At 33.2% G+C, this 12,758-nt stretch overlaps 1 protein-coding gene across 1 annotated transcript in view; it reads left to right on the top strand.

Moving 5' to 3' along the window:
- CARPB (Carbonic anhydrase-related protein B) overlaps nt 1-12,758 on the top strand; it is a 757,151-nt gene that overhangs the window by 596,104 nt on the left and 148,289 nt on the right. Inside the window, exon 7 of the mRNA XM_069834212.1 lies at nt 1,478-1,632. Coding sequence (XP_069690313.1) covers nt 1,478-1,632 — 155 coding nt within the window. The remainder of the gene's footprint in view (nt 1-1,477; nt 1,633-12,758) is intronic.

Here is a 12,758-nt window from a genome sequence, read left to right as displayed (position 1 = left end):
TTTCTTAATATTTACTTGTTTACTTGTTTCCTACATATATAAATTTTATTAAATTTTGTGTAACTTTTTTCTCTGTTAATAACTTAATTAATTGAATCACTGAATAGTTAGTAGAATAATTGCTTGAATAATTGGAAAAATGATCAGTGTAATGATTACAGGAATGAATATTTGAATAGCTGCTTAAATAATTAATTGCATGATTGCTTGAAAGATTGATCGAGTGATTGCTTTGATCAAATGATTGCTTGAGTGATTGTTTGAATTATTAATTCTATGATTGATTGAATAATTACTTCATTGATTGAATGATTCGTTGAGTGATTGATCGACAAATTACTTGAATTATTTGTAGATACATTGTTTAATGATTGGTGGAATGACAACGCGAATGATTCCTTGAATGATTAGTCTAATGGTTGCTTGAATCAGTCAGCGATTGAGTAATTGCTTGAATTATTGATCGAGTGTTTCCTTAAATTATTCATCGAATGATGGTTTCGTTATACTTGTCGAATAATTGTTTGAATGACTTACAGAATGATTACTTAAATGATTTCTCCAGTAATAACTTGAACGATTTATTAAATGATTGTTTGAGTTACTGGCGAAACCATTGTTTGAATTATCAATCAAGTGATTGCTTGAATAACTGATGGAATGGTTGCCTAAATAATTAATGAACTGATCGATTGAATGATTACTTGAATAACTGATGGAATGATAGATTAGGATATTGGTCAAATGGTTCGTAAAATATTTCTTTTTATTCTTTCAGGTTTCATTTGATGATACAATTATCCAATGATTGATCGAATGATTGTTTGCATTATGTTTGAGCTAATGCTTGATAAATTAATTAAGTGAATGAATCATTTTTAATCATCGATTGATTTATAGATAATGTCTCTATGTATTTTATTTTATTAGTTTAGTATTTTTACATTGATTCTGCGCTTGTGTCGTAGTTGGTGTATTATTATTTTTTTTTTCATATTTATTTTTATACTTTCACATTTGTTTGTACATCTATACCTTCCATTATAATTTCTTTAGTTACTTTTTCCATTATATTTGCTTCGTTACTGTTTTCTTAATTGCTGTTCAATTGTTCATTTTTTCTTTACCTATTTATATGTACACGCTATTTATTTGTTCTCACTTGTTCTATTTATATTCATGTTTATATTTTTCTTTCATTTGTTCGTTTATATCTGTTGTATTTCAATTTTGTTTTTAATGCTTGATTTATTTTCACGACATCTGTATTTTTGTTTCGTTCGCGTGTTTATTTCCTATTGTTTCCTGTTTATTTATGTTTACATTCCATTTCCGTTTATTAACTATCCTCCTTAAACTCCTACGTTTGCATACCGAGCGAGCAAAGCCCAGAGTGCAGTGTTAACATGCTATGTAGCTATAAACCAGGACTTGAAATTGATTGCACGCTCTACAATTATTATGACTGTTATTGCAGGACAAGAAGTGGAGGTGAAAAGACTGTCCATACGGGGCCTGCTGCCCGACACTGAGTACTACATGACGTATGACGGGTCGACAACAATGCCGGCCTGTCATGAAACTGTCACGTGGGTCATCCTCAACAAACCTATCTACATCACCAAGCAACAGGTAGCACATGCATTAACTTACACGTGTGAATGACCATGCCACAGATATCCAGTTCTCACTTAGATAATTTGGGATTTAATTATACAGGGTGTCTATGAACTATCTCAAACTTTGTACAGATGTACAGAACTTGAAACTAAACAAATTTTTCAAATACTGTACAAGTCCGAAGCACGCTCTAACAAAGTTACAGAATAAGCAAAAAAACACGTGTCAGAAAGAATATTTATTATTTCAAATTCAAATTTATTTACAATTTACATTTGAATTGAATACATATGAATAGATACCCGAAATGAGCATAATGCTCGTGCTCGGGTACAGTTCAGTAGTCTACATAAATTTTACAGGGTTTAAATAATAATGCTGATGATATAAATAATAGTAATAATAATAATGATAATAATAATAGAATAATCGTGACAGAAATGGTACAAAGATTGTAATACAAAATAATTCATTAATAATAACAATAATAATAATAATAACTTAATAATAATAATAATAATAATAATAATAATAATAATAATAATAAGTGATAAAACAAAAATATTTACAATAATAAAATAAATACTAAGACGGATAAAATAAAATATAAAACCACTAGCGAGAGTTAACACAACTTAAATAAGCATATAATAACCGGAAAAAATGCCAAACTCGAAAATCAACAGAAAAGTTCGTTGTATCGCATTCGACAGCAACCGCCATATTGACATTGTGTTGTGCATTAGTGGTAGTAGTGGGGAGCTGAAAGTCTACGTAACTGCCGTTCTCTTCGAATCTTCTCGTAAAATCATGGGAAGTTAATGCTGAATAAACAAAATGTCTACGAGTCAAACTGTTCATTATTACCAGGATAAATACAAATAATACTGAAATATATTAATCGAGTTTTAGTTATAGATCTCTCCTTTTGTGCAAGAGGTATCATATCAAAATATTTTATGAATGGCGGGGAAAATATAAATTTAAATAACTTTTTTTAATTTTCACATTTACATTGAATTATCAAAATTATAATCGCCAATCTCGAGGAAAAGACGAAGGTTTTGGAAGAGATTTCGTTGCTTGTTCTCGAAGTCGCCAACATTGCTTATATGTCCGCGGTTGCTGCAGTAATGTGTCGATAGAATCCTTTCAGTCGAAATAAATGGTTTCACAAATAGGAGTTTTCATGTAACCCCATAAAAGAAGTCTACCAATCTGAGATCTGGCGACCTAGAAGGTCATGGTACAGGTCCACCTCTTCCAATCAAATGATAATCTCGGGAAATGTCCAGATGATTTACTATCTGCCTAGCAAAATAAAGAGTAGCTCTATCGTGAAGAAATCACATATACTTTTTGGCAAAGAGCACATCTTCCAGTAGTTCTGGAAGTATGTTCCGTAGAAATGGATAGTACTTATGTGCCTCGTGTCATGTTTTATGATCCGGAAACTCCCAATCAGGATGAAGTTCACGATAAATCCTTCGATATTCCCCACTGTTTACCCCAGCAGCTCTGTAGACGAAGTGAATGTCTGTGTGTTCAGCTGAGTTATGCAGCTCCATACATATGAACACAAATGACTCGCAAAGATTGTTATGCAACGCTAAACACTGTGACATAGGAATCAGCAATGATTGTACTTGGTATCATAATGCAGTGCAAGAAACCATATAACAATTGAGTACTATGCTCAGTTTAAGTGCCAGAATTTTCATAATTTTGAAAAAAATAAGGAAAATATGAGCAATTAAATTTATATCTTATTTTGAAAAGCTGTAGTGGCAAAAAAAAAAACGGACCGACCCTTGTAGCTGATTTTAGAGTCTTGTTCACTCCAGAGCGGTGGTGCATATTCCTTGGATTCGAAACCACCTGTGCAGTTGAACAACAGCCACGCAGCTGGTTACTCTTTTCGTCTTCATTGAATGGCTCAGGTACTTGGGGCAGCGATATTTTACTAATTAATTAACTTATTATTCCCAGAACATGAATTTTACCAGCATATTTTCTAATGGCTTTCGAAATGGGTTACGTCAGCAGTCGAAACTACAACAATTTCAATAGATTACTCGCTAGGCTGTACTGGAATTGGTTCCCACATCTCTGAATTAGTTCCCAGTTCGTCCCAGAGCTATACTCGAGTTGGTTCCAGGTTGATTTCTCCTGTGTACTGCAATTGGTTCCAGCGCTAGATCAAGACAGATTCCTAGGCTTAATGTAAGTATCGCACTGAACCTCCTTCAGAGCATCTGCAAGTGCAAATATATTTGGGTGTGGAGCACAAAAGTGCGCATTACGTTTACTGTGAAAAGAGTCACAACAGTTGGTTGTTCGCTCTAAGCAAGAAGTGAACTCAGCCCATATTGGAGGCGGATGCTCACTTGTTAGTGTATTATAAGTACGGAGGAGGTAATCAAAGAACTGGTCCAATCGATCGTCTGTAGGTTTGACAGCCATTAAGTCATTAACAAAACAATCTTCAACTTCTTGAGGAGCCAATAAAGGCAGTCCGAATATAGTTTTTAGAAGCTGACCAATTTCAGATTCCTTATTTTTAAATTCCGCACTCAAACCTAAGGATTGAATTTTCCTCCACCAAGATTGTGCAAGATGGAACCTACAACCTTTCAGTTTGGCATTAGGGAATACGTTTGAAATTCCATTTTGGATAATGTTTTCTGAAAACTAATCACTAAGAGTTTTTTCCCCTTTTCACTGAGCATAGTAGTAAAATCCATAATAGGCAATAACAACTACTCTGCTACATGATCGATTAACATCCATGTCCCACACAGCCTGCTACAAAATCACAGCCTTGGATATTTGAACATGGGGAACCAACTCACGTTGTTGATATTTGAACATGGGGAACCAACTCACGTTGTTGATATTTGAACATGGGGAACCAACTCACGTTGTTGATATTTGAACATGGGAAACCATCTCACGTTGTTGATATTTGAACAGGGGAACCAAATCACGTTGTTGATATTTTGTTTGGGAACCAACTGCAGAACAGCGACTCGCTATCTTGTGAATGCGGGCGTGGCATGCGCAGTGGCTCATTTCGGGGACTTTGATTGTTCCGTCGGTCCGATTTTTTTGCCACTACTGTACATTTTAAATAAGTAGTTATTTAACTTGTATAGTCGTTGCGATCTTATTGCAATGTTTTGTTTTCATAAGATATCTCTAATCAATGTCTGAAGATGCCATATTGCATTGTGGAAACGTTAACATTTTTAATAAATAAAATGTAAATTTATAACTGTATAAGTCATATGATTGAATAACAATTTCCTTTTGATTTGGTACTTGACTTACTGGAATTTTGCGAAATTGAACTCAAAATTTACTGCGTGTGAGGCCCAGGAGAATCGAGTCTAAATACAAGCACTGTACCCGTCATATCGGGTGAACATTCCCGTAACTATTACCTGGAAACGCGCGTGATGTGAGACAAGTAACTCCAATGCAGGCCAGGAAATATAATGTAGGTAATTTCTCTCCAATGTTGATTTTCAACGCTGAATAATCCTACAATCCAAAGCGGCATTATATATGAAGCTATTAGTTACCTAATACGAATTATTATGGACATTGTGTATATTTTATTGTCATTTTATCTGAATGTGTTATGTTTCGAATAGATAATAATGCAATAACAACTTTACACTGTAGATACTAACTTACACAAAATAATTCAGGTGAACTCTCGATATCAAACGAGTACAATTGACGCTCATATAAAAATAATTAAATTAATATTCGGAGTTTATTAACACAATGGAAATAAAAATAATAAAATTGTATTTGCACCCGGAGCGAAAGTTCTGTAAATTACAGGTTTGTTGATATGTTGTGCTGTTGGTGTAGAACAGGTAATGAATCTGAACTTTATGGGGGTAGAATTCCGTGCAGTTTGCAGCCCCCACCTGCCAGAAACACTTTGCCTTGATTTTGCTCATATTCGCAGGGGTTTAAAGCTTCGCTGTAATTAAACAATGCCGTCAATACAACACATGCACACACTCCATATGCTCTGCAGGTGATCTCACGATAGATTGCAGTAGAACACCTGACAGTGTAGGAGTGGGAGATTAACCGTATTGAATGGTTTTGAATTGTACTTTCCACAGCTATGTCACGGGGGTCTAAACAATATGTGCAACTGTAACAGGGTATGAGCCTATAGTTTCAGACTATAGGATTCTCTGTAGATTTGCGAACTTTATGAAGCAATATAACGCAGTACTTTTACTTTAATTAATTCACGTTTAATTAAAACCTCTTCTGCGCCTAAGTTACTCACAAAGGAACCGTCTCTGGTTATGGTGCATGAATTGAATGAAAAAGCATATTTAAGCTAATTTTCGTTCGTTAAGGATATATGTACGTGAACGACCACAAATATCAGAAAATGCAGGCTCTAGGTTTCTAAAAATTTTATAAGAAAATGAACTCACAATTGGACAATAATTACAAGGTACCACAACAAGACTTATTAGAACTTAAATATCTGACAAAAGTATAAAAAAGTTTACTAATAATATTTTTTAGAATTCACTTCTTACTTTAAAATAAATTTTCCAAAATTTTAAAATTTTCACACATATTATTTCATAACTCCACAACCATTACAGATAGAATTCTGAAATTTTGTACACTGATTTAATAAGCATTTATGCAAACGGTAGACTACAATAATGCCTATTTCTTTGAAAATAGAAAAATTAGGTCACAAAACATTATGTAAATCTTAATATATTCTATATAGGACAAATAAAAAATTAATTATATTAAAATAAACAACTCTACATGTCTGAGAGTAGTATAGTTTTCAAAAATAAGAGTTTATTACATGCAGGAAAAATATTAAAGATGTCAGAGAGACTATTGTATTGTATTGTATTTATTAACATTCCATGGTATTCATACATTGCTTTACAGCTAGAATATGGAACAAGTCAAAAAACTTAATACTATTATAAAGTCTTAATTTATAGTCACAGTCTAGATGAAATATATATATAGACGAGATTTACAATATAGTCTACTAGTACAACACATAGTTTTAGTATCAATTCCATGAAGTGTTATTGACTATCGTTAATTCACCTACAGAATAGAAGGCGTGAGAAATTAGGTACTTCTTTAATTTGGCCCTAAATAACCTTATGTTTTGAGTTTCATTTTTTATATCGATAGGGAGGCTATTAAAAATTTTTACTGCCATATAACGCACTCCTTTTTGATAGCACGATAGACTTGCTGATGGAGTATGAAAGTCATTTTTTGACGTGTATTTATGCTATGAACTGTTGAATTAGTTACAAAGTTTTCACGATTACATACGAGGAAAACTATTAATGAAAAGATATACTGACAAGCCATGGGCATTATTTGTAGTTTTTTTAAAATAGTCCTACAAGATTCCCTAGATTTGGCACCTACTATTATTCTAATTACTCTTTTCTGTAATAGAAATATACTGTTACTATCTGTGGAATTTCCCCAGAATATTATTCCAAATCTCATTACCGAGTGGAAGTATGCAAAGTATATTGTTTTTAAGGTATTGATATTTACTATCTTTTGCATAGATCTAATAGCAAAACAAGCTGAATTTAGTTTGGGGGTAATTTCTTTAATATGATTTTTTCCAATTTAACACATTATCGATTTTTAAGCCAAGAAATTTGGTTGTCGTTGTTTCTAATAGGGATCTGTTGTTAATTATTGCGCTAGAAATTTGCGAGGTTGAATTTGGACAGGATTTAAATTGAATTATGTTAGTTTTGTTACAATTTAATACCAATTTATTGACTGAGAACCAGTCAAATATTTTGAGGAGAATTTCCTCTGTTGAAGATAGGAATGTGTTGGAGTTATTGGCTGTAATTACTATACTTGTGTCTATAACCATGTTATTGTTACCTAATGACGTAGCTGGAGACTTTTTTTGTTTTTTTTTTTTCATACTTTGATAAAACTGGTTTGAAAAATATTATTAGTAACATTTTTTTATACTTTTATCAGATATTTAAGTTCTAATAAGTCTTGTTGTGGTATCTTATAATTTTCGTCCATTGTGAGTTCATTTTCTTATAAAATTTTAGAAATTTCGTTCCTGCATTTTCTGATAATATTTGTAGTCGTTCACGCACATATACCCTTAAGAAACTTGGTAATATTCGTTCGTTTCGTTTTTTCCTCGTTTACGAAAAATAATAATTTGAAAATAGATGCTACTTATGCCACTTCTTGCGCGCACTCGGATCCTCCTAGTTCCGCTATACCTTATCACAGTTTCCGCGTGAATACTGTAGTCTGTTTTTTTTTTTTCTCTTAACTCACATTAAGACTGTACTCTTGCTGAAAAACAAATTCAATTTCAATTTAAAATATAATATATATTAACTTTGTGACTCACCTTAAATATGATAGTGAAATTCGAAATGAATTTGTCGGAACAAAGAGCCATTGAACAGTACAAACATTTTATATAGACTGGTTCTTCACACTCTTCTGTAAAACACACACACACACGCACACACTATTTTCAACATGCAACATTGTTGCAAGAATGTTATAAAACTTTTTCACATGTTTCTCCGTCTCATATCCACACCTCTGTCAGGCTTATATTAGCATGTGTTTGAGGATAGGTGAATGAAACTGGTGATACACAACGTAATGTCATTATGAAGTCCTTATCGTGCAAAATGTCTGGAATGTTTCCACAGATAATTTTAATTATGAAATACTCTTCTGGCCTTCTAATTACAATTTTATATAATGGCCTAAAAAGTATAATAAATATATTTTTGTTAGATTTATAGTGTTTACATGTGAGAACAAAACGGTGAACTTCATCTTGATGTATAATTATTGTAAGCCATTCAAATATTTATTGTAATGAGACAATCTATTTATAATCGAGAATAAAACAATGAACTTTATATTGTTGCACAATATTGTAAGTAGTTCAAATATGTCAAACGATATAAAATCGAAAACAAAACAGTGAACTATATCTTGTTGCGCGATATTGTAAACGAATAAAATATGGCTTGTAATAAGATAATCTATTTACAGTGGGGGATATAACAATAAATGTTATTTTGCTGCAGAGATATTGCAAGCTGTTCAAATAACTTGTCTTACAATAAGACAATTGATTTATAGTCCAGGATATGAAAACACATTTTATCTTGTTGCACAAACACTATAAGCATTGAAATATGTCTTGGATTGAGGAAATAGATTTACAGTCGAGAATATATCATTCCACATATATAAGCCATTCAAATATTTGTTGTAATGAGACGCTATATTTACACTCGAAAACAAAACAAAGATTTGTATATTGTTACAAAACTATTTTATTTTTTTTTTCAGATATTTCTTCCATTAAGTTATTTATGCAACAAGTGGATAATTTTGATGATTATGGCATGATTGAATGTTTGTCGCACGAACGATAGTGAGTACAACAATTTAAAGGAGTGTTATAATAAGATTATCCACGAGTTGAATACAACACTTTCTGGCATCTTAGCATTATAAATTGTGGAAATTAAATTATATAAGAAATTCGACATCCATAGCTGAAAGAATCTTCATATGTTCGTATCAGTTAGTTGCACCTAGCAAAGACACTGAATAAAGAGAAATGGATGACCTGCAGGTTATGTTACAAATGTTCCTTTATTTTGTTAATATAGTTTCTCTGAACAACAGAAATGTTTTATGTGATACTACAAAACTGATATAAAAGTGTTAAAGATTCTGTCCTTCATTTCATTTCTTGTTATGTCGCGAATAGAAGCGGTAAGTAAGATAGCAAGCGTTCCGGTATTACGTCATAGCGAATACTTTTATTGGCACGCGTGCTATAATAAGCCGATTACGCATGATATTGAATGTAGTAACAACCTGTTTATAGTGCTAGGATTGCATAAAATAAACGTTCCAAAACTTAGAAGAAAACAGTTAATTTTAACTTCGTTTATATTATTCAAATATTTGTTCTGACATAAAGGATTTATAATATTAAACAATACAATAGACCATATCTTTGTGTGCGTGTGTATAAAATAAGTCGGCCTGGGTACCGTAGTCGGTATAGCGCTGGCCTTCTGTGATCGAGATTGTGGGTTCGATCCCGGCCCAGATCGATGGCATATAAGTGTGCGTAAATGCGACAGGCTCATGTCAGTAGATTTACTAGCATGTAAAAAAAACTCCTGCGGGACAAAATTCTGGCACACCGGCGACGCTGATATAACCTCGGTAGTTGCGAGCGTCTTTAAATAAACCATAGTTTAAATTATATTAGATAATTCTAGTACTTCCATAACGAGGTACACGGCTTTGAATCAAATTTAGAACAAGACAGCCTCCTTCGTCCTGTAACATAAATATTTAGACATTTCCGATATTTTTATTGTTATGGGAAAGGATTTGATTTTCATTTTGTTTCGAATGAGCTATATAAAATGATCCCTTTATATGTTCAGGTTAGTAGGACTGATTCCCAATGTAGCCTATGAGTATCGTGTACTAGAACCGTTTTATGTAAGAATATAAATTACCTTAAAAGTTGTCGTAATCCGAATATCTTACAAATTGTTTATGGTTTCGCCCATGCACACGAAGTCGTAAAACAAATAAATAAATCTCAGGAGGGGCCATAAAATCACGACGTTTAGTGTAGGATCTGTTCTTTGTTTTAACTTACAAAACATGCGACACTCCACGGCTGCAGCAAAATGCTGATCATTGGGCCAGCCAAGTCTAGGTTAATAGGCCACTAGTAAGATTATATTCCTTTCACCATAAATTCTCTTCTGCCACGAAATCTTTCAGACATACACCGCATCCAAATCCCTGCTATATATTTCCCAATTTGGAGTATAAGCACAAATCCTTACATTAGCTATTCGACATATTCATATTTAGACTACCGTGGGAGACATTAGTTTTCAAGCTATGTGTCGCGAACCTCACTACGATATTTTATGGATCTATTACGAAGTAGAAAAAGAGAAAATTATCTGAATATCTGAACTACGTCACATTATGAACGAATAGAAGGAGGTGTATTATACATCTATGCAGATAACCTAAAATTAAAGTATCTTTGAAAATATTGAGATTAGGACAAATGTTTATACGACATTTTTTGCTCAGAATGTCTTCGGAAATAAGCTCCGTAAGTGAAAGTAAATCCTCGTGGATCATCCTATATACTGAAGATCAAAAGTTTTTTCACTTTGGATTTTATTAATTTTAATTTATATTTGTACTTATTAATTCTAAATTACATTGTAATAGAAATAAAATTGAAAACGATAACAAAATGCTCATGTTTTGAGTTTCATTTTTTATATCGATAGGGCGACTATTAAAAATTTTTACTGCCATAAAACACACTCCTTTTTGATAGCACGATAGACTTGTCGGTGGAGTATGAAAGTCATTTTTGACGCGTATTTATACTACGAACTGTTGAATTTGTTACATAATTTTCACGATTACCTACATACGAGGAAGATTATTAATGAAAAATATACTGACAAGCCACGGGGATTATTTGTGGTTTTTTTTAAATAGTCCTACACGATTTCCTAGATTTGACACCTACTATTATTCTAATTACTCTTTTTTTAAGTAGGAATATACTGTTACTATCTGAGTAACTTCCCCCAGAATATTATTCCAAACCTCATTACCGAGTGGAAGTATGCAAAATATATTGTTTTTAAGGTATTGCTATTTACTATCTTTTGCATAGATCTAATAGCAAAACATGCTGAATTTATGTTATTATGACGTACCGAAGTACATACAGTATGATATTTCCATGCAGAAATTCTGCGTCATCATATGATGAAGGATGAGTGGCACAGAGAAAAATTCTCTCGGGCACCGGGATTTGAACCCGGGTTTTCAGCTCTACGTGCTGACGCTCTATCCACTAAGCCACACCAGATTCCCATCCCGATATCGGATTGAATCCTCAGGGAACCCAAGAGCTGGAACTTAAACTGAGAGGATTCAATCCGACATCGGGATGGGAATCCGGTGTGGCTTAGTGGATAGAGCGTAGAGCTGAAAACCCGGGTTCAAATCCCGGTGCCGGAGAGAGTTTTCCTCTGTTCCACTCATCCTTCATCATATACTGAATTTAGTTTGGGGGTAATTTCTTTAATATTATTTTTCCAATTTAACACATTATCGATTTTTAAGCCAAGAAATTTGGTTGTTGTTGTTTCTAATAGGGACCTATTGTTAATTATTGCGCTTGAAATTTGCGAGGTTGAATTTGGAGAGGATTTAAATTGAATTATGTTAATTTTGTTACAGTTAATATTAGCCTACAATGGGTAGCACATTAAGAGGATTTTATTCATAATTTTAACTCTTTGTACCATAATATCTGCACTGCTTGGGAAAAGTGGCACAAGTGAGTTTTCACAACAATTTTTTATAAATTTATTGACAACTTACGGAAAATCTGCTCGCTTGGGAAAAGAAACATACGTATTTCTCCCATTAGAATAATTCATACAGAAGAAAATCAAATCGACATAAACCAGTGTGAAGAAAGTTTTTTCCTTCTCCTGTAAAATTAATATTTTTAACTTGTGCCACTTTTCCCTAGCACTACAGATATATACAATAAGTAAGCTGAATAGAAAGCCCCTTACCAATTTAACTCTTATTTTAAAACCCTTCTCATAACAATACATCTCTTTATAACAATCATTTTCTTTGTTCCCCTAGATATCGCTGTAGAGAGATTTGACTGTAGTAACAACAGGGAAATCTGAGTGTCGAAAAGGGAAATTTAGATTTCCAGACCTGACTATACAGACCTGACTCGAGAAGAGCAGGATGCGATAACGGGAACGCTACAAATCTGTGCGTATCGGATAACAAAGCTTCTGCTATAACACGATCTCGCGAGTCTAAATCCAATGATCGTGAAGATGGACTTACGACCAGGCAATGCTGAGGAGGTATAGGGTAGTCGGTTACGTGACTGGAGCCAGTATAATAGACCCGGAGGAGAGGGTTCATATCTTATAGCGATCACTCACAAGGCATTCCTATTATTACGACAT

This window comes from Periplaneta americana, chromosome 9 (genome assembly GCF_040183065.1).
Source record: "Periplaneta americana isolate PAMFEO1 chromosome 9, P.americana_PAMFEO1_priV1, whole genome shotgun sequence".
Classification (NCBI taxonomy): domain Eukaryota; kingdom Metazoa; phylum Arthropoda; class Insecta; order Blattodea; family Blattidae; genus Periplaneta; species Periplaneta americana.
Note: the sequence above shows the minus strand (reverse complement) of the source record. Positions and strands in the feature narration are given on the sequence as shown.